Source organism: Orbilia oligospora (genome assembly GCF_000225545.1).
Source record: "Orbilia oligospora ATCC 24927 unplaced genomic scaffold scaffold00076, whole genome shotgun sequence".
Lineage (NCBI taxonomy): Eukaryota > Fungi > Ascomycota > Orbiliomycetes > Orbiliales > Orbiliaceae > Orbilia > Orbilia oligospora.
The window spans coordinates 1,944,012-1,966,452 of NW_011645633.1; the positions used below are offsets into that span (position 1 = coordinate 1,944,012).

The following is a 22,441-nucleotide window of genomic DNA, read 5'->3' on the forward strand; positions in this document are numbered from 1 at the left end:
TGTTATATTTTTCTTTCCTCTACTGTTGTACTTATTTACTTTTGCTGCTTGTGCAGTGACACTCGCTCAACCTTCTTTGCATTATCCAACAACTTCAACACACTTTTCGATCTTCTGATACCCCCTCTGGCAGTGCCATTTTAGTATTTTTTTTCTGCTTGGCCAGACAGTTTATTTTGAACAATCGTTTATATCGAGTTTCACATTTCAAGTCTATCATTACATACATTACTACAACAGTTTAAGTATATTATTACTACATCAAAGCATTCAAAATGAAGGGTGCAATCCAATTCCTCGGAGCCTTGGCTGCAGTTCAGGCAGTTTCCGCTACCTATATCGACTGGACACAACCTTTCAACAGCTACGACTGCGGTGGAAAGCAATGCGGTGGCCGTCCAAAGTTCGAGCCTCCAGCATACTCCAATGAGAGATGTACCCCACAGCAGAACACCGGATACGATTTCTCTGATGCTCCAGATGGTGATTTGCCAAAGTACGATGACTTTGACTTCTCTGGATACAAGTGCCAAAAGAGCAAGCTCCAGAGGAGATCCGGACGTGGCAGTGGAGTAAGTGACATAGTCAAACAATTCTTAAATTTAATTATCGTTTACTAACAGTCCCGATAGAGCAAATGCGCTTCCTCCTACGTCGAGCCAGAGACCTACAGCAATGAAATCAAGTGCGGCAAGAAGTTCTCTGTTGACGAATTCGACATCTCTTTGGAGTACGAGTCCGTTATTGAATTCCACTATGGCATGCCTGACGGTTCCAGCTGCAAGCACGTCAGCAAGTGCGGAACTGGTATCACTCCTGTCAAGAACACCCAGTGCGGTGGAGCCAAGAGCGTGAAGTGCAAGATCCACAAGAGCTCCCAGAACAAGAAGAAGTGCAAGTTCAATATCCATCATATCAAGTTCCGATGTGACAAGCCAAGCACTACTTCCGCCCCTGTTCCAGCTACAACCAGCGAGCCAGCTCCATGCACTGAGTACTCTTGCACTGCTACTGACACTACTACCGAACCTGCTCCAACTGAGCCTGCCCCAACTGAGCCAGCTCCATGCACTGAGTACTCCTGCACTGCTACTGATACCACCACCGAGCCTGCTCCAACTGAACCTGCTCCATGCACTGAGTACTCTTGCACTGCTACCGACACTACCACTGAGCCCGCTCCATGCACTGAGTACTCTTGCACTGCTACTGATACTACCACCGAGCCAGCTCCAACTGAGCCAGCCCCAACCGAGCCAGCTCCATGCACTGAGTACTCTTGCACTGCTACCGACACCACCACCGAGCCTGCTCCAACTGAGCCTGCCCCAACCGAGCCAGCTCCATGCACTGAGTACTCTTGCACTGCTACTGATACTACCACCGAGCCTGCTCCAACTGAACCTGCTCCATGCACTGAGTACTCCTGCACTGCCACCGAGACTACTTCTGAAGCCGTCCCAACCACTACTGACGAGGCTCCATGCACTGACTACTCTTGCACCGCTACTGAGGCCGTCCCAACTACTACTGACGAGGCTCCTTGCACTGAGTACTCCTGCACCGGTGTTCCAACTTCTGAGGCTGTTCCAACCACTTCTGACGACGTCCCCACTACCACTGATGTCTATATTCCACCCACTGATGTCTATGTCCCACCCACTGACATCTACGTCCCACCTGCCAACACCAGCATCCCATACGAGACTCCTTCTCCAAGCGAGACTGAGACCCTCCCCCCAAGCGGAACTGATGTCTACACTACCTTGCCCAGCGTTCCAGTTGAGACCGGCTGCCCACCAGTCCTCCCACAATGTATGGAGACCTGGACCAAGATTACCCAGTGTGTCAACAGCGGTGATGTCAAGTGTCTTTGCCCCAACCCAGAGTACATCAAGAGCGTCGCTGAGTGCGTTGAAGCCTGGGGTGTCGATGATGACGAAGTCGCCAAGGCTCTCGAGTATATGCAAGGTCTCTGCGCTGAGCACATCCCAGAGAATCCAGCCATTGTTACCTGCGTTCCTACCTATGTCACTCTTCCACCAGTCACCACCGGTGCCTCCACCGTCACTGTCTCTACCACCGTCGTTGTTCCAGTCACCACTGCTTCACCAGAAGAGACCAACAAGCCAGGCTACGTTCCAGTCTTCACCACTGAGACTGTTATCAGGACCGTCACCGTCTGCCCAGTCAAGCTTGTCACCACCGAGCCATCCAAGCCAGTTCTCGTTCCAGGAACCATCACTGCTCCTCCATACGTTCCACCAACTGCTCCAGCTACCATCCCGGCCACTGTCCCAGCTGAGGCTACTACCCCACCAGTTGAATATGCACCATCTACCTTGATGACTGCCTACCCAACTGTTCCAGTTCCGGTTAACAACACCACTCCAAACCCACCAATCGCCACTGGCGCTGCTTCTTCCTTCAAGGCCTTCAGCACCGTCATGCTTGCCGGTGTCATTGGTCTCACTGCCTTGATCATGGCTTAAACTTACTCTCAACTTTCCTTATGACTTGTTTTGTGTTTCCATTGTTCAAAAGACCAGATATTAACATCGGTCCATCGCATTTCCTTAAACTGTTACCAATCGCATGATACATTCTACTTTGCCTCCGCCATACAGTGCGGAACAGGAACATGGCAAAACCTAATAATATCTACGACCTGCATATAGACAGCAGATATTTCTTAACACATGATTTTCTTCTTTATCTGCTGGAATTGATTTTCTACATATCTTTTTGTATTATACCACCAACTGGATACACTCCTTAGCATAGCGACTGGGCTTGGGCTTATTTTGAGATTTTACTCTTTTTTTTTTACTATTTACTACCTTTTCCGATCTGTATATTTCAAATCAAAAGAAATTTGATACTTAATAAACACTTTCAATCATCATCTTCTTTCTTCGTAATTGTGAGCATTAAAAATTTAAAAGTTTTTTTTTGACCATCAGAAACAAAGCCAAGGGCGCCTTTGCAGAAGCTAAAAGTCGCTCGTGGTTGCATTTGCTGGTGCCACTGTAGCTCCGTTTCAAAAGTGGACTTCAGGCGGCTACTGTGGCACGGTTGTATGGCGCGCTAATTAAAATGCAACAGCTAACGCGTCCATGGAATCCCGGACCCGGTTGTCTATCTTTGGTACCAACAAGGAAGGCTCCGATTACTCTGTACCATGGTACCAACCAACCAATCCAACACGGTGACGAAATTAATTTAGATTACGATATCTGACCCTTGATATATCTTTATTTTAACAGACATGTGATATTGTTGGCGGTAGGAGCCTTGGATGTGTTTTTTGTTCCAGTCTTGAGCTGACTTGCGTAATCCCCAGGTGCAACTAGCAAATTACCAAATTGACGGGACAAAAGAATTGTGAAAATTACCAAGGTATATGCATATCAAACGACAATAGAGGAAAAAAAATGGAATAAACATTAACAATTTCACTGGAATACCCAACCTAAGATCTCAAATTTGTTATTTTGGAACTTCTAGATCGATGGGATTTTTGGCTCGTTGATCTAGGAGCAGAACTTCTTCTGTCTCTTGCCGTAAAAGAGATGGCTTTGGGGGTCAGCATCGAGTCCCTTGAAATTCCAGAACCGTGGCGCTCAGGATAGTTAGTATAAAGACAGGTGTTCTCATATGCATGCTGCCTTATCAATAATGCAGGAATTGGTACGTACGATCCTAAAATGTTGAGCCCCTTCACCTTTGTTCCTAAGAACAATCTGCATTCGATAGCTATAGTTAGGTCTACCCCGACACGCAACGATGGATTCCAAGGATTTATAATTATGTGTCAAATATGAGTTCGAAAGCGTATACATCCTAGGAAACCTACTCTATGCCCCACGCGGCCTCTTTCTTCCTCTACTGTCCAATATTTCCGATCGTGTGTTCGAATCCTATTCAACAGAAAGTAAGTAAGTAAGTGATGGGTACCAGGTTGTGTCTACAACCGAAAAAAGAAGTTGGTATGTATCCATGTACAGGCAACAATAAGTTGCCAGGAATCGTAGTACCTAAAAACATCTTGATCGTTGGTTGCCGGCTCGACGATCCAACTGATATACGGATCCAACGTTTGGTTGACAATGGCTACAACCGCCCCTTCAGCCGCACCTGTCGGTGCGCCTTTGGATTGGAATACGTAGCCGGAATTCGATTTTACAATAATCCAAGGCTAGGGATTGTAAATCAGTTTTTGTTCACTAAATTCATCCGCCCCAATTTGAAGAGCGATATCGTGCTCCCCTAGAACAGGTTTTCACCCGACCTGCCTAGAGGAAGCTTTCCAAAAAAGGCATCCGCCAATGACTGGATAAACTAACCACCAGACCTCGGGTTCCTTCAGGCAGCAGCCATATTTGTTTTGGCCAAAGGCTATGATCCTCATACGCCGACCTTGATACAGGTCTCTCGGTGAATGAATCCGAGCCGTAGATGAAGTATTGTGCCGGCGGAAATGCCATATTCTTTCAACTTCACAAGATGAAAATTCAGGTATAAACTAGCTTATGATGAATAACCTATGATGTCGAATCTCCCAACGCGCGTTTTGCTTCATGATCTCTTCAGCCTAGCTGTCCATATATATTAGGAGAAATAATTTCAAGTATCGGTTTACAACGGTAAAGCTCGCAAAAGCATCCTTGACATCAATTGACTCGGCTTCTGCATGTATGTCAAAGCTTCCCGGTAATTACGTAAAACTTCCATTCATCGAGAGAGCAAGTGGGCTCAATTAACTTGCGCAATTGCCACGATCCATATACCCCGACCAATTGAATTATCGTTGTGTCACCTAAACTTGTAAACATGCATCCTTTAGCCATATTCCAACAGGGGAGCCAACTATTCTAGCCATTCATACATATGCATCTATACATCACTTTCACAGACTTACCAAGAATCTGCAACCTCAATTTGATGTTGATGCCTTTTGGCAAATAGCAATGTGAGTTGAGTACGTAGAGGGCAAAAGCGGCTAGGATTGATCTTTGATTCAATTGATCAACGAGAAGTGAGATATCAGTCCTATCTCATAGAATATCGTGAAAAAGGGGTTGGTTTACTAATTTTTTTTGAATATTTTGAACTTGTTCGTTTATAATTTACTTAACATAACATATGCATAGGCACAAAACTATATAGATCAACTCTAATAACAACCTATAGCCCGTGGGAGCAGAAAGGGATACTTGAAGTCTAGGACTGATTCCACCCAACCTCACCCTCCAAATGGAGTGGCTACCACACGATTAACGAGAGTATTACAAAATTTTGCTCAGAACGCATGGCAGTCACTACTCTGCAGCTCTGATGCTCCATCCCAGCCTCGCTACTTCCCGTAGATCCCGAATTATCGTTGCAGAAGCGGCTGGGATGCGTTAGTGTTACACAAAAGCAGCGGTGGCCGGTAGTACGAGGTATGTATTATATCATAATAATTAATATTAATGTTAACTGTAGTAAATCGGGTTCCAGAGTCCGCCCATAGCGTATATTCGAAGTAGGCTGTACTAAGTTTGAAGTGTCATAGGAAGAATCGATGAGGTTATTCGATGGCGGGGTTCCATGCCTAAGTGTCTAAAATGTCTCGAGCCGATCATGCACAACTGGCCTGTGGTAGCACGCCATGGACCCAACTGTCGGACTAGTTCGTGTTTTCCCCCTTAAACTCCGTGTCGAACAAGCTTAGTTTTTAAACGTATCATATCATTGTTTGGATTGACTTCTCTGCTGCTCTCGGCTCTTATGGCTAACGGTTTGTTTCTTCACTTACGGTATTTAGTGCCTCGATTTTAAACAAAAAAATGGTGAAGTGGCCTCTAAATTTGTCTACCTTTAGAAAGACGCGGGGTGGTCACCGAGTGAATGAATGATAGGACAGGGAACGAGTGTAACAATCGGATCTGAAAAAAATACATTCTGTTCTTTGTAGATACTTTCTTAGTATACTAGTAACTACAGGTTTGCATGTTAATCCCCCAAAAATTTGTTTAAAAGTCCAGTTAAGAGACTGTTGAAAGTCTCAAAGAAATAGTAGTATTCATGAATCGAAATATTAATATCGCCATGCAAGTCAATCTACCCGGCCGGTGTCTAACACTCCGACGATACTTTAATCGCAAAAGTTCCGGCCACGACCGTTTCTCTTAGACCCAAATCGGGATTGTGGCACATGTTCTTTCTCCCTGTGTGCGGGTTTACGAATTGCCCTCGACGGGAAATAGTCATCGTCGCCGTCGCCGTCGTCGTATCCACCATAGCTATTACTATCTTTAACAAAAAGAAACACTTGTCGCGGGGAACCATCCTTTGGCTCCAGTCCAATCTGTAACAATTTAAATTATTACTATCGACTGCTTGATATTCAAAATACTGGCTATAGTAATACCATCAAGTGATTTCAAAACAAAAAAAAAAAAAAAGGGGGGGGGGGGGGGGGGGAAGAGTAAAAGACTTACCACGTTTCCACGAATACCCGCTGCTCGATCGGTAACAGTCCAGGCAAGCTCACCATCGTTTGTTGTAATTCTATGCCAGTTGGCGGGATAATTTTGTCAGTATGTTGTATTCATATGTCTATGGCTAGCCTCAAGACTATGTAGATGTAGAGTTTATAACCTGAAGTTAAAGGGGTTAAATTGGCAGCTTTCTTACATATAACCTCGGTCATCTCCACCCTCGGCTTTCTCTATTTTCCATCCTATTGTCCTCGCTAGCTCTATTATAAGGAAGGCATAGGGTCCATCGTCTGTTCTCCGAGGAGTTACACCGGTAGGAGCTCCATCTGCTTCTAAGTCCACAACTCCACCGCCCTTATTCTCGAGTTTCCACTATTGTACCCGTTGTATTAACCAATCAACTCCATGAATTGTATTCAGACCTCTTTTCTTCATGGTGCATGGGAAATGGATGGATGTTTGGATGTAAGTTCACAAAGGGTTTATTCGAAGAGTAAAATGATGTGAATTGGGAACCAAATACATAGTTTTTTTCCCCTTCTCGTAAACCAGGCTATCTGGCTTCTATATATTTAACTCAAATAGATAAAACTTCAAGAGAATACTTACGTTATGCCCACGTACTCCTCGGGGCAAGGCAAATATACGTTTGGGAAGAAGTGAAAGGTCCTCGGCTGGAGCGCGAAAAACATGGCGCGCCTCTCTGTCAGCGTCGTAGAGGATATAGTAGCGACCGTTAGGAAGAGACATTTTTTTTTTTAATTTTAAATCTATAATTTAAGAGTATATCCTAGATTATTCTTGATGATTCTCGCTTCTGTGGGGGTAGGTAGCGGGCTGTGCTGTGTTAGTCGGTGTTAATTAAATTGTGACAACAGGAACGGGTGGATATCGTCCTTTTTATATGCATAAATCGAGACTCAAGCCGTAAATCAATACACAATAGATGTAGAAATTAGACTCTGCTTGGGATATTTGCATCGGGCATGAATTTGAATGACGTGATCAGGCATTGTGCGAATGGTCCTAAGGCTACTTTGACACGAGGGGCATGATAAACACCTAAAAACCTATCATGTATCTGAGTACTTGCTGGATCAGTAACACTGATAGAAATGTTGCACATAGTTTTTTCCTAGGTCTACTGGTCTAAATTGTACCTATATGCCGTATCACCGACCAACTGGCCCGATAACCGACCTTGGTTGCTGTATTCTAATGTGAGTTTCATTGATGGCCTTCTATAGTTATATTTTATTTATATAGACAGGCAGTTGGAGCACAAGCAGTTTTTGTTGGCAAGTTCGAAAGTCCCAAGCAAAAAGGAGGCGTATTAGGTATTAGGAACCGCAGTATAGGAAAGAAAGGTGGTTGTTCATAGCTGATCGGTTGCATTTCATATAGTCAACCGACCACGGCTTGAATGGAACACCAGCTTTCAAATCGATATGGTAACATAAAAGAAAAGCACAACAGAGTATATTGAAAACCTAATTCAAGGAGCAGAGCACCGACCCCAGCCGGATTGGCAGGCCGGGCCGCAGTGCGCTTCAGTGACACCACTGTATTTTGCAATTTCGTCAGCGAATTGACGCCTGAATGCCAGATCTCAAGGAAAAGAAAAAAGACTTACCAATATCCGTATTGAGAGCAGCATTGCCCATCATACGGCCCGTCATTGCAAGTCTTACCAAAGTTTATACCGCATCGGCCGTCATAAGAAGCATCCGGATTGATGTTACACGTCCCGGTAACCGAGAAAGCAGGTTGGCAGCCACCTCCACAGTAAGCGGTAGAATTGCCACTATAATTATTCTATTAGCATGAAAAAGGCTTCAAGATTCTAGATAGAAAAAACACTTACCAATACCCAAATTGAGAGCAACAAGTGCCACCAGCCGCTGCGTGACAAACGTATCCCGTACTTCCACCGCAGGTACCATCGGGACTAAGATTTGAGTTCGAGCAATCACCAAATCGACGCTGACAATTTACAATACAGTGTAGAGCATCCCGTCCACAAGTCCCGGATCGAGAACAGCATGGACCAAACGAAGATCCGAAGCAACCAAACCCGTTGCTTGGGCCGCATATTCCTTCCGGAGATACTGGAGGGGTGGTTGGGAGTGTATTCAGCGAACTACTGGTAGTTGACACGATGCTGTTAGTACCAGACGTATCAGTTTCACCAGGTTCCGAGATACTGCTAGAGGATACAAAGGATGTGCTTAATTCCAGTGTGGTACTGCTAATTTGGGTAGGAATGGAAGAGAACCAGGGTTCCGGAGGGTATCCATAGTACCTAATTGACGATGAAGAGACACTAGTGGTTGTAAAAGTCGATGTCAATGTGGTGCCGGGGTCAGAAATTGTAGAGGTTTCCGTGAAAGTCGTGGATTCAGACGTGATGGTTGATGTAATCGTCGATGTACTGCCGGAAAGTGTAATGGTTGAGGTACCAGTGCTTGTGGAAGCCGATGTGGAGGGGCTACTTGTGCTTGAAGAGGTTCCAGTGGATGTTTCAGGTTCGGATATAATACTTGATGTTTCCGAGGTCGTCGAGAGTGTTATGGTCGTTGTTCCGGATGGGATAGTCGTAGTAGATGTAACTGTGGAATTTTCTGAAGTAACTCCGGTGGTCGTCGATGTTTCGGGTTCCGAAATCAGACTTGAAGTCTCTGAGGTGATAGAAATAGTTGTGGTTGAAGTACCAGAAGTAATCGTCGTAACGGAGGTACTTGTTGAATTACTAGCCGTGGTCACGGTTGACGTAGATGATGTTTCGGGCTCAGAAATAAGACTCGAGGTTCCTGTAGTCACCGTTGTAGTTCCGGATGTAATCGTAGCCGTTGTTGTAGAGTTCCCAGGATCGTTGATCGTCGCTGTACCAGTCGAAGTTTCAGGCTCAGATAGCAGACTAGAAGTCCCTGAGGTGGTCGAGACGTTAAAAGTCGTGGTCCCGGTTGTGGTAGAACTTGGAACCGTTGTGACGAATGTCGTTGTAGAGTTTCCTGAGCTTGTGATTGTAGTCGTTCCCGTAGATGTTGATTCACCAAAAGTTGTGGTGAATGTCGAAGTTGTGGTATTCTCTGGAACCGATATTGTGGACAAAATTGTGCTTGTTGAGGTCCCAATGCTACTGGTGAAAGTTGAAGTAGTCAAATTCCCAGGAACAGAAGAAGTCGCAGTACCATTCAAAGATGTGGTAGTAAAAGATGTTGTTGATGTCTCCGGCTCCGAAATGAGACTGCTTGATCCTGTCGTCGTACTATTTGCAGATGTGATGGTCGAAGTGCTAGCAAGAGATGTTGTCGAATTACCAATACTCGAGGAAGTGGACAAAGAAGTTGTGACAGTAGTAGTTGCATTGAATGAAGTCGTTGTTGAAATCGACGTAGTCGTCTCCAGCTGGCTGGATGTTGTAGTAGGGAAAGTGATGGTTGTCGTCGAATTGAAGATAGTGACTGTGACATTGCTGGTGGTCAATGAAGTAAAACTTGTAGTCGTAGAAGAAACATTGAAACTAGTTAAAGTAGAGAAACTAGAAGTTGTCGGCGAGGTCTCGGGAGGCTCGCTAATAACAGTGCTAGACGAAGTTGTTGCATTCAACGAGGATGTAGTGAGGGATGTAGTGCTTGTCTCAAGTGATGTAGTTGTATTTGAACTGCTCGAAGGTATAGTCACGGTTGTTGTAGTTGTAGCATTGACCGATGTCAAGAGACTAGAAGACGAAAGAGAGGATGTGGTACTTGTTTCTGGGTCGCTAATCAGGCTTGAAGTTGACGTTGAGATAGCTGTAGTTGAAGTGGTGTTAGTAATCGTGAGCGTCGTAGTGGACAATTCGCTCGAGCTTGACGTGGGAACGATAGTGCTAGTACTAGCATTAGTGGCTGTGGAAGTTACGAAAGATGATGAGCTTGAGGTAGTAGTCTCAGTCTCTGGGTTCGAAACAACGGAAGATGTCTCAACGGATGTCCCAGAAAAGGTTGAACTAGTTGTCGAATTGCTACTGATCGAACAAATGTATAAATGTGTTAGTTGGTTAACTAAATCTAGGTTGAAGGGGTTGGTGTCAAGTTGGATGTCCGACATGGAGCGTACTAACCTTGTAGTTTCAATGCTTGATGTCGTTTCGGGAACTGATATCACAGAGGACGTCTCCGTCGATGTCGATGTTGTCGTCGTAGCGACGGTTGACGAGTTTGAACTAATGGATGAATGAATTTCCAGTTACTCATGAGGTATCGAATTTGCATGGCTAAAAAGAAAACACTGAAGCTATGTTTATGCATACCCTATAGTAGTAGGAAACGATGAGCTAGAAGTCGAAGCAATGGTCGAAGTCGACGTAGTCGTTGTAGTTTCCGTCTCTGGGAAAGATATAACGGAAGACCCGGAACTTGTCGTCAAAGTAGAGCTATTCAAAGAATGTTACCGTTCTAGGTTAGAATCATGGGGACTTATAGGTAATTTGTAGTCTCTCCGAGACTATGATCCTGCAAGGTTCCGAGGATATAAGAATAACTCATGTGCATACCTCGAATTAGTCAGCGTGACAGTGATAGTAGTAACAACAGTAGTGGTGCTACTAGTAGTGAAGTCAATGGTTTCACTCGACGAGGAGGTCGTAGTCTCTGTTTCAGGAGCTGAAGCAGCAGTTTTTGAAGAACTAGTCGTCGTCGTCGTCGTTGTGGTTTCAGGCTCTAAAGTGACCGATCCAGTTTCTGAGCTCGTAGTACTATTTACACCAGAGGTGGTAGTCACCGAGGTTGAGGTTGAGGTTCCAGAAGTAGTACTAGTTCCAGAAGAGGTGGCAGTCTCTTCTCCAGATGTAGTGGATTCAGACGAAGAAGCAGAGCTCAACGAAGTGGTAGAAGTAGAGGTACTGGTAGTCCCTGGATCCGAAGAAGTAACATGGGGTGGATAATAAGGTGGAGCATCATATGATTGTGGGACGTAGTAGTAGTAAGGCTCGGGGTTTGCATTCGCAATTGCAGAACGTTTCTTGGGGGCATCACCAGGTTTGGAAACGAGCGAAGTACTAGCCTTTCGGCCAAAGAGCGTAAGACCGGTAGGATTGCGATTGACTGGCTGGATACCATCGACCGGCGTGAAGCAGGCCAATGTGGCAAGTCCGAGAAGACATTGCCTAAGTTTGAAGGCCACCATTTTTGACTAGTGATGGGGGGTGAGCGAGAGGACTAACGGGGAAAATAGCACGGAAAGACTCAAAAAAAAAAAAGCACGATAGACACTTAGTAGTAACGACAGATCATACTACTAAAGAAGGGACTTGAGAAACAATGTTGGAGAAGGAGAGAATGGCTTTGTCAGATTGAAGCATATGTATATCTTCGGATTGAACAAAGCGAATGCAGCAGGCCAGGAAATAACATAAGACGACGGACGAGTTGATATCACTTTATATGTATGCTTTGTAGACGATGAGAATCGTCATTGAAGATGTATTGGATACATGAAATGGGTATAATAGTAACTTGAGTTCAAGCAGAGTAGAGAATAAAGATACTAACCAGCTCAATACCGACACGACTTCGATTGATCAAGTCCGAAGACCAATCTAACGAGTGAGTATCTATCAAAAACCAAGAGGAGGAAGCTCTAATGAAGTTGATAGACAGGGGTGGCGATGGTGATGGCGATGATGATGAAGAGGAGATGAGGGAGATGTAGATGAAGTCTGAAGATTTGAGCGATGGGGAGGAAACAAGAGAGAACAACAGGCTCGGTGTAAGTTGAAAGCGATTCCTATCCGTACTGCACTGCTCACTATGTGGACACTCTTTAATTCCAGACTACAGCAGTACTATATCAGTCTGATACTACTGCTATAATCCCACCAATTCTCTAACCATCATAACCTCAATTCTTTCTCAAAATCATCTTCATCTAGCATCCGGAACAATTGTCCGGTTAAAATACTCCCTCTTCCCTCCTTCGTTAACTGATATCTCCATGTCCCATCGAGGCCTGAAATGCCAGGCTATTATCCAACATGGCACAATGCGTTGTACTTTCACGGCATATGCAATGCAAAGGGAACTCAATCGCAATATCTCGAGATCCGTTTTCAGATTAGAGTCCAAGAAAGGGGTCAAGCTTGGGTGATAGCCAGGGTATTTTATGCCAGCTCCTTTCCCTATCATCCCTTGGGCCTCCTCGGTTGACGGGATCCCCTGTTTAATTTATCAAAGCGTGGGATTCGATCTATTTAGTCGAATACCATGCATGCTCCAGAACCCACGCATGCATGCATTGATTACATACTATAGTACTATGGGTGAAACTTAATCTCAGCTTCAAGATCTATATCGTGATAACATAGTTTCCGGCGTTACGCAGCCTCTTCTGCTGTGCTATATATCGGGTACTTTCCTTTGTGAAGATGCCGCCGACTACTAGTACACTTCAAGAACTAATTTGATCCACTCGAGTACTCATATGCGGAAAGCGCTGGCAGATATTGTCTACCAATGACGTCGAAATTAATTATTAAATTAACGAGATCGATATCAATCTCATATACAGAAGATTCGGAGAATCGTACCACATAGCCCCCCTGCATCACCCGAGCTCTGCATGCACCTACCCATCTGTCCTGATCGTTTCAAGGAAGTGAATATCAAGATATCGCATATTTTACCATTTGCGGCCAAGAACCATGAAAAATAATAAATATATTTAGAAATTAACCAACAATAAGAGTAGGATTCTAAACGGAGTCCGGAAAGAAGTTCTCAGGTTAGAGAGTTCTATATTAATTAGAACTCATATGACACCTTTACAAAAACTTACTTATTAAGAGTAAGTTGACAATCATGAAGCTATAACTCTCTCAATCTCGAAATCATTTAATTTTATATAACAATCTTACATATCGTCGTACAAAGTAAGGATCCTCCCGCTTTACACGCGATAGAATCGTTTTCGTGTGATACAACCCCGTTTAGCTTTTCACTTTAAAGAAAAAGGTGCTCGAAACGTGTCCCACGCCCGAAATGAAAAAGGACCTCTCTCCGCACCCGAGGTCCGTTTACCAAATTAAACTCCTCGTCGATCAAAATAAGTAGTAACAATTTTCAACCGAGAAGCAAAAAAAAAGTCAATCAATAGACCTTGGAATGGTTAAAAACGCTAGACGGCGGGTTATGCGTTACAGCATGGTTACGTATATATCCAGGCCTTTCTTGATCAGGTGCAGTTTCTCTGACGTCTTGTTAGTCAGCTCGGAGTATCGATGCCGATGGTAAGCATCTAGATTTCTCATTGCAGCGCTATCGGCGGGACGTAGCCTAAAATTCAATCCATACCCCTCTTAACTATGACTCAAAGGCTATGTATGTTAACATGTTTACGAGCGCTCGATTACCTAGCCTAAGTACCTCATTGCAGTATCCAGTCTTCGTCTCATTATATATAAGTATATGCCATTAAAATATTAACAGAGTAAACCGGAATCTCGCCAGTCCAATGCAAATAAGAAACCGGGAATGTAATGCAGTATTATACAAAATCGTAATGCGAAATGCAGCATAATATATACTAAGAAATTCGTCCCTTCGTGAGAAAAGAAAAAAAAAAAAAAAAGTAGTAGTCTTGTCATGTTATGCATCTCCAGTTATGCATCTCCACATTATTTGTGCCGGTCCAAGGGTTGGTTCTAGACGTATACAGAACGTCGAACTCCACAGCACCTTCGTAGCGTTAAACCTTAGCCCACCGAATCCACTTATTCCTCCCCTTCCCGAACTTCTGCTCAGGCCCGGCATCATCTCCCGCCAGATTATCTTCATATGCAATTTTCCACCCTCTAAGCAGCAACATCATAACCGCCGCAACAAGGTACATCAACCCTGCAAAAACTTGCGGATGCAAGTAATCACTCTTTTCAATCCCACCAACCCAATAGTGTCTCCTCAATTCCAGCCCGATAACTTCGGAAAATGTTAAGGGAGCGATCATGAATAACCAGATGAGATTCAATGCGGACGGTAGTTGTTTGAGAGATACCACCTCGGCTGTAACTGGTGGTACGGTTGTCCAGAAAGTACCACAGATGGCACCGTTGATTAAAGCGAAGAAGATAAGGACGCCGAAAGACTTGGCGTTAATCCAAATTATGAAAACCGTAAGAGCACAGATGAAAGTGAGGGACCCTGCGATGTTGATACGACCCCAGGAGTCAGAGTATAGACCGACTAATGGTCGACCAATCGCCATTCCGAGATTGAGCATAGCACCCATAATGCTACCTTGTGATTGTGTAAGACCGACGGAAACACCATAGTTAGGGAGTGAAAATAGGATCACAACCTTAAAAAAAAAAAACTCTCTGTTAGCAATTGAACCTCGTCGAATCGTATCGAAGAAACCAGACTTACATATCCCAACATGCTAAAAGCACCCCACCCAACCACATATAAGAACTCAACCCTCTTAATGAGATTCAAATCAAACATTTTAATCTCTGGATTGATATTCTTATTCCTATCCTTTAGGAAAATACTACAAGTAGTATTGACAACAAATGCCACTATTGCGGTAATTCGAAACGTCCACGCTAGGCCAAGTCGCTGAAGCATTGCATCTGTACCCAAAGAAAATGCAAGACCACCGATACCACTGCCCGCGGCGGATATACCGTTTGCAACACTCCGTCGCTTATGGAACCACTGCGGTAAGATCCCAACAGATGCAACAAAGAGCATCCCCATACCGATACCAAAGAGGCAACCTTGGGCGAGGTATAAGTGCCAGACCTTGTATGCAAAACTAGCAGCGATTAAACTTGCGCACTGGAGGGTCGAGCCAATAAGTAAGGCCACTTTGCTGGAATATTTGCGAGTAAGAAGATTTGCTAGGGGGGATATTAACATGGCCCAGCCGGCGGTAATCTAGAAAACCTATATGTTAGTAGACGTTCGATCTCTAGTTAAGAGTGAGAATCAAGAAAAGTTAGAGTACATACACCACCAACAAGGGCATAATCAAATGCCGTAGCTTCCTTGAACAGTGGCGGATTGTGGGTCAGATAGTATGACAGGTAAACGCCGTAACAGCTATTGATACCCCATGTGCTATTGGTCGTAAGAACGTCATGTTAGCCAGGTACAAGAACTATATTCGCGTCGTACAGCAGTCCGAGATCGACTAACCAAGAGTTGATAAAGAAGTTACACAGAACACAAACCCATCCTATAATTATCATTAGCATGCATCCCTCTCTATATTAAAACTCGAAATTTAGAAATACGTACCATAGCCACCATCTGGCGGTGCGCTGTCATCGACCACTATTCCAGCATCTTCGACAATCTCTACGCCCTCAGGCCCGTCCCCGCTATTTCGGATTTCCTTGCTAACGCCATCTTTGGAGCGTTCACTATTCGCCACCGTCGACGCGCTGTAGTCAAAATCCTTTTCTGTCTTCTTTTCCTCAATATCAGCCGCTGGTCGGCTCACGTCAATCTTCGTGTCCATCCTCCAAAAGCCTTTCCCCCCCCTTTTCCCTTTCTTCCTTCTCCAATATAGTCAATTCTTTCAATCGCAACCGGGCCTGTCAATCACTTTCAGGGACCTTAATCCCTTGTCACACCTTCCAAAAATTCGGGTGTTGCACGAAAATGGATATATGTCAATCGAAAGAAAATTGATGCTTCAGATATAATATTCCGTCTAGAACAAATGACAGGAACGTATATGCCCGCCCGTAAATTTTAAACTCGTTTCACCGCAGAAATGTTGTTCCGTGAATGCAATGCGGATGCTTGTGACCCCAGATACCGAACTTTGTAGATTTCTTAGCCCTTGGCGATTGGCGTCCGAAGTAGGGGTTGATATATCTCCTAGCTAATTGCAATTGTGGCGAAGAATGTAAATATCGTACGTATTTCAGAAATTAAAAGAAAAAAGTATAAAGCCCGTAGACCGCCAATTGGCCGGATTAGTTGTCTTGATCTCCGGAAGATGCTGTTGGTTTTGGTGTTTGGAGTTCTATTATTTTCGGTAGGGAGCGCGGTCTAATGACGTTTTGGCGGCAGCTTGAAGCTTAGCTTTCTAGCCGATTGTATTTGCCGTTTGGTTCGAATCGGATATTAATTAAGTCTGATCGCTAGCTTCAATTCCTTTGCCCAGATACCGATCTCGAAAATTTAAGAGACGAAGAACCTCTTAATGCTCAACCTTCGAATAAAAATAAAAACTCCCAGATACTTAGATACAATCAATTGAAAAGGTTCCTCCCGCATACGGCTCTTATACAAGAATTGGGAGTCACTATCACTTCGCACTATTATTAAGCAACTCTCTCACGTTTTCACATATTCGGTTAAGAAAAAAAATAATTCTGTTGTCTAAAGTTTTCCAACGGGCGGCGCTCCACATATTTCCCATTCTCTCGCATTTTGGAGCCACATGGGAGTATCAATCAGGTAATAGAAACGCCCATGTCCCTGGCCCGTCGAGGTTCCATTGAGTCAAGTCTTGCTCCCGGAAGGTACTTGCCGGGAACGATCGATTCCGAACTGTTGGTTCTAGTTAACCCATGGCCAGTTTAGTACCATCTCTGTTTTTTACAAAACAAAAAAAAAAAGAGAGAAAGAGAAAAATTGTGCGCTTGCACTTAGTCACGATCAATTGGCCGGGGATATAAGTTCAATCCTTACTTCCCCGTACCCCGGTAGCTATTGTTCTTTGGGAATAGTTATCTACGCCATAAAACTCGAACTATCCATGAATCTAGAGCACTTTCCAACTAGAAGCTCTAGGGCTGCTGAAGCCACGCCTATATATGCCCGTATGGATTAGGCCCAGAATTCGTTATCAATGCAAGATTTCGCGTCAGAAGGACAGGACGTTAACTGTATCTGTATGCCAAGCAAAAATTTCCCAGGCTCAGCTGCACCTCCCGTGGACTAGTTGCATTTCGTACGAAGCGATCTGAAACGTTCTTTTTCGGCCTCCCGCTCGGAGATGCCCTTTTAGCCCCGGCTATCCGATGGGTTAGAATCGGCTATCTCTCACCAAGTCCGATTAAGCCGGTGGGGTATCCCCGGTTGAAAGGAATACCACATAGCCAACACACTATCGAATCAATAGACTTTCTGGTTCGATTGTAACTGGTACGAATATCCCGGGCTTTTGTCGAGCAAAGAGGAATAATACGAGAGGAGCAGCGGTTATTCATGAGTTGGGAGAGCACTATTATAAGATATATTGAAGTGGGACTTTTGGAAATAAACATTATTGAACACCCATGTGCTCCTGTCCCTGTAAAGACAAGGGTGAATAAGCTAAGCTTTGAAGCTTGCAATCGAAGCTAGGAATTCCAAATCAATCAAATGATAAGGATAACAGAAGCGACCTTTTGATGGTTCTTCTGCAGACGTTACTACTATTCGGATGCTTTTATGATCCATGGTAATGAAATGGATCCACAAACCGAGAAGTATTAGAGCCAGCATTAGGGAGAGAACGAAAAAGGGGTGTAGAAAACAGAGATACAAAACCGCAGAAGAACAAGCCTGTTGATTGTGCATGCATAACCGTCATAACCGCATTACAAATGAAGACAGAAAAAAGCGAAAAACAAAAAAAGGCCATTAATTACAACAAAAAAGCGAACAGCAACCATCCTTTTGTACCAGCTTTATACACCTGGGGAATCGCTGTCCTCTACCTCCTTGCCGCTCACCTCATTGATAAACTTGCTTTTCTCTCTGAGCCTTGCTCCGTAAACAAATATTACCCAGGGAAGGGGCATAAGGGCGACAGAAATGCCAGCCAGGACAGTTCCAGCGTGAGGGATGCCTAGATTTCGGTACATTTGAACTGTAAAGAGGGGGAAGGCGGCACCCATAACATAACGGACGAGGCTGTTGGCTCCAAGGGCGGAAGCACCAAGAAGGTCGTTGTAAATGTGAACCAAATAAACAGCCGTGACAATCTATGTTGTTAAACCATCAGCTTATTGATCATATATGTCTTCTGTGAAGGAAATACTTACGAAAGTTGCAACAGCACCCCAACCAAACAACACGCATCCGATCAACGGAATGATAACGTTAATGTCACTTCTTGCAGTCCAAGCCCAAATAAAGAGCCCAATAGGGAAAAGAACCGATCCCACCAATGCAGCATAAAGCTTTTCCTCCGGCTGTATTGGGGGAAGGCCCTTTGCGATGCGAGTCTCCCGTCGGGGTTGATAGACATACCGCTCAAAGAGAGCACACATGATGGATGCGAGCAGGACGCCGATCCAGAGGGAGATGAATGCATTCCCCATACCTCTTTGAGATGACCGGTACTCGAATAACAAAACATATGGAATTGACTCGAAGAAGGCGAAGAAAACGGCGAAGCAAAATCCATTGTACCTATTGATAAAAATCAGTGTGTGGTAGTGTTGAGAGTAAGAAATATCCGACTTACAATGAAACGAAGCATACGATCGGCTCTGAAAATATCATCTTGATGGGGCGAAACAGAGTTACTGTAAAAAGTAGTTTTAAACCTTCCTTTGGTGGAGGTTTCTTAATGATTTTTCCCTGCTTTTTAGCTTCAGCTACAAGAATGGCCTTCGAGTAGGTCTCCCGAGCGAAGAAAACAAGGATGGTGACCGGGAGGATCAACATGCACACTATATAGGCACTTGTTAGCTCAGGTCTGCAGACCCACGAGGTTAGAGGAAAATATACTAATGAGCATCGTCCATCTCCAGTGTCTACCGTCTGCTATGACATAGAACCCGACCAAAGGACCAAAACCAGGGCCCATGAAGGCCATGGCTAGGAAAAGGCAGCTGGCATTTAAGGCCGCTGCTGTGCCTCGGAGATCCCAGATATCTGCAATTGTACCTGCACCAACAGCGAGTACAGAAGCCCCGAACATGGCGGAGAAGAAACGGCATGCTAGAATAGTAGCGAGATTTGGAGCGTAGGCGACACCGAGGGTGAAAGCACCTGCAATTGGCAGAGCAACGAAGTAGACAGCGCGGCGTCCAACGCTTTCCGAGATAGGGCCAGCAATCAATGGTCCTTTTTAGGACAATGCCGTTAGCTCCTTTTATACAACATATCATAAAAATGCTTGAATCACGGGGGGGTGTGGCATACCAAAAGCCATTCCCAGAACATAAGTGGTAATCCCAGCTAATGCTTGAGTCAAGGTAACGCCGTATTCCCGCTGGATCGCGAATACGGCAGGAGCATATACACTTGCCCCGAAGCTCCTATTTATCTCAAAATCAGTATCTGTGCTTAATAATGCCATTTTATTTGATTCCCCATGCACAATCTCTATTCAACCCAGAAGACCCCACTGTCAAATAGAAACGTCTAGATGGACGGAGACTCACACAACAAAACAAGCAAAGGCCGGAACCATCGTTCCATACAGCCTCTCCCTCAAACTCCAATTCCTAGCATTTCTTTTATCGTCCGGCCCATCAAAACTCAAATCGGCCGGGTCAACCAACTGTCCTTTGGACTCGAGGCTTTCACTATGTTGGTCAGCAGCCAACGGCAGTGTTCCAGCCCACTCGTTAATCTCTCCCGGAGCAGCCATATCTATATGCTGAGCCGGAGTAAGCTTCTTCAGATGCTGAAGGGCTCCAAGATGATAATTTTCAACAGGAGAAATGTCAACACCAGGTAGGTCACTAGTTCGTCTCACACCTGTAGTAGTAGCAGTAGTAGTACTATAAAGCACCGATTTAACACCTTGGTCCACTCCAATGATACTAGCTGCAGGTGTTTGGGAATCTACTCCTTCTATTTCCAAGCCCGTCGTACTCGTCGACAAAGGAGAGTGGAGTTGGGGATAGGGTTGAAAGATGTATCCGAGCTGTTTTCGAAGATTAGGCGATGGTGAATAGCGGTCGATAAAACTGGAGAGATGCTCTGTCTCCGGGCCTTCGAGACGAATCTCAGAGTCGTTAGAGGGACGGCTAATAGGACTGCCAGAGCTGGTAACTTGTAGTAAAGGTGGTGGTAGGTATGGAGGGTCCATTGTGAGTATTTATACACTCTTTAAGCAGAGTGTCATGCAAAAGATCGGTCGATTACAATGGACTTTGTCGGACAGGGAAGATGGATCCACCTGACAAAAGAGAAAAACGAGTAATATGAACGAAGGTCGTTTAGCCTGGTCATAACACACGGAGAGATTAGCAAAGAACATCCTGCAGAATGCTTTTTCCCTTTGACCACCCGGCTGCGTAACAGGGGTCCTAGAACATACGCGAGAGTGTGCACGAATATGTCATGAGGAAAACCATCTGAATGCTTGGGCAGGACCGTTGGTATGTTTGCCACTCTGAGATGTTCAGGAAGCCCGGCTCCACCTACTTACTTACTAAGGATATATGGCGATAACTGAGGCTCAATGAAGCTAGGGTCTACTGGATAAGTGTGGGATATCACAGTGAGAATAGTCGTCGATCAATTCATCAAGGGTCCACCCTAGCCAGTCAGCAGTCCCAAATAATTTCACAACCTACAGCCTACTAATGTAGCGGCCTGGGTCAGTAATTGAGCAAGTAATTGGCTACCCGGGTACTCAAGTACTTACATAAAGTAGGCTATCAGATTGAGGAACTGTCAATGTATCGAGTAATAGTTCGCTAAGCTTGAGTGCCGCCGAGAAGGACAGAGAATGTGACGATGCCGCTTTTGAGGCCTTTGAAGCGGAGATAAGAGCAAGGGCCAGAAGATGTCGTTGAAGCTAAGTACTTAGATAGCTTTGTTCTGTTGGGATGAGAATGAGATTTTGTTTTTTGCTAGCTAAGCTAAGCTAAGCTAATGAAAGGAAGGGGGTGGATGTCAAATCCATACAAGAGCCGTTCCTGAGGAATGTCGAAGTCGACAGGCACCAGCTGCTGTTGCTGTTGCTGCAGACCCACTCAACACAAAAGGAAACAGAAGTGCACTGCCTGTTTGGTCCACCCGGTCTGGTGTGGTATTTTTTGCGTTGTCTGTCCCTGGTCTTTCTGGCTCGTATCGACGTCGGGCCTGCCGGTCTCGATTACTTTCCAGGCCAATCACTTCCAACAGCCGAAATCTTGCATGATTCGACAACTGCGAATGGCTGGGAGAGTAATCAGAATATTACATCCCTCTGACGTTTTATTTGATACGCAACAAAGCTTGTTTCCTACAATTTAACCCTTAAAATAAGGGACAATGTAATGTAATGTATAGTCTGTTTAATCGAATAACTGCCAACTGTACTGTCCAGAGGATTTTACAATAATTAATATATGACGAACATTCCAAAAACCTGATCTGGGGTCTGTATAAAATATACTTCACCCTGGCGGCTATTTTAGTAAGAAACCACCATGTCAATCAACACAGTTGTTCTAGGTCTCGTTCAACTTCAGCTTGTCGTACAACTCACTCGTATTCTTTCTTGTACAATTTTTTTTTGTTTTTTTGTAAAGAAAAAAAAAAGAAGGATTAACACAGAAAGTACCGAAAAGTCAAGAACATTTTAACATACCTAGATACGTCTGCCTGTTCGCGAATTCGCCCCATATCGATCTACCTAGAATGTAGATTTGGACCCCACAGCGTGGATCCGATATCTTTTCTCGCGTAGTTAGGGTCCATGCTTCCCCTGCAGAACGTTGTCACATATTTATGATTTCCTTAATTGGTCGAAACTACTAAAAAGCCTTGACCATATAACATATTATTTCGTAAATACGGGCATATGGTAGCGGACGACATGGTTAGGATTAGGAAGACTGCCCCGATGTTTTTTCTATAAAAAGGTGGTCTAATACTTGAGCTACATGGATTGCATGATATACCTGCGGTGATCCGGAGCTTACTGGGTTCGTGAACTCACCAACTAGATACGTATGTCCGAGGATTTAACATAAACGGCGGATATTTTAAAAGTGGGCCGGTTTATTAGTATCTAATTCAATACTA

The 22,441-nt window shown here is 44.5% G+C and overlaps 5 protein-coding genes across 5 annotated transcripts; 1 reads left to right on the plus strand and 4 right to left on the minus strand.

The window, feature by feature from the left end:
- Window positions 1–275: 275 nt before the first annotated feature.
- Window positions 276–2,492, plus strand: AOL_s00076g567 (uncharacterized protein; the record flags this gene model as incomplete). Its single annotated transcript, XM_011123119.1, has 2 exons — window positions 276–572; window positions 633–2,492. The coding sequence occupies 2 exons, from the start codon at window positions 276–278 to the stop codon at window positions 2,490–2,492; spliced, it is 2,157 nt and encodes a 718-aa protein (XP_011121421.1).
- A 3,647-nt stretch (window positions 2,493–6,139) lies between these two features.
- AOL_s00076g568 (uncharacterized protein) lies at window positions 6,140–7,235 on the minus strand (the record flags this gene model as incomplete). Its single annotated transcript, XM_011123120.1, has 4 exons — window positions 6,140–6,352; window positions 6,486–6,555; window positions 6,682–6,857; window positions 7,095–7,235. 4 exons carry the CDS (start codon window positions 7,233–7,235, stop codon window positions 6,140–6,142), a joined length of 600 nt encoding a protein of 199 aa, XP_011121422.1.
- Window positions 7,236–7,980: 745 nt separating this feature from the next.
- AOL_s00076g569 (uncharacterized protein) lies at window positions 7,981–11,654 on the minus strand (the record flags this gene model as incomplete). The annotated part of the gene is made up of 6 exons (XM_011123121.1): window positions 7,981–8,047; window positions 8,119–8,289; window positions 8,350–10,494; window positions 10,591–10,692; window positions 10,780–10,902; window positions 11,023–11,654. 6 exons carry the CDS (start codon window positions 11,652–11,654, stop codon window positions 7,981–7,983), a joined length of 3,240 nt encoding a protein of 1,079 aa, XP_011121423.1.
- A 2,556-nt stretch (window positions 11,655–14,210) lies between these two features.
- AOL_s00076g570 (uncharacterized protein) lies at window positions 14,211–15,986 on the minus strand (the record flags this gene model as incomplete). Its single annotated transcript, XM_011123122.1, has 5 exons — window positions 14,211–14,819; window positions 14,888–15,400; window positions 15,475–15,583; window positions 15,662–15,701; window positions 15,764–15,986. The coding sequence occupies 5 exons, from the start codon at window positions 15,984–15,986 to the stop codon at window positions 14,211–14,213; spliced, it is 1,494 nt and encodes a 497-aa protein (XP_011121424.1).
- A 2,167-nt stretch (window positions 15,987–18,153) lies between these two features.
- Window positions 18,154–20,513, minus strand: AOL_s00076g571 (uncharacterized protein; the record flags this gene model as incomplete). The annotated part of the gene is made up of 6 exons (XM_011123123.1): window positions 18,154–18,450; window positions 18,511–18,880; window positions 18,936–19,143; window positions 19,202–19,540; window positions 19,619–19,734; window positions 19,900–20,513. The coding sequence occupies 6 exons, from the start codon at window positions 20,511–20,513 to the stop codon at window positions 18,154–18,156; spliced, it is 1,944 nt and encodes a 647-aa protein (XP_011121425.1).
- Between the last annotated feature and the right edge of the window lie 1,928 nt (window positions 20,514–22,441).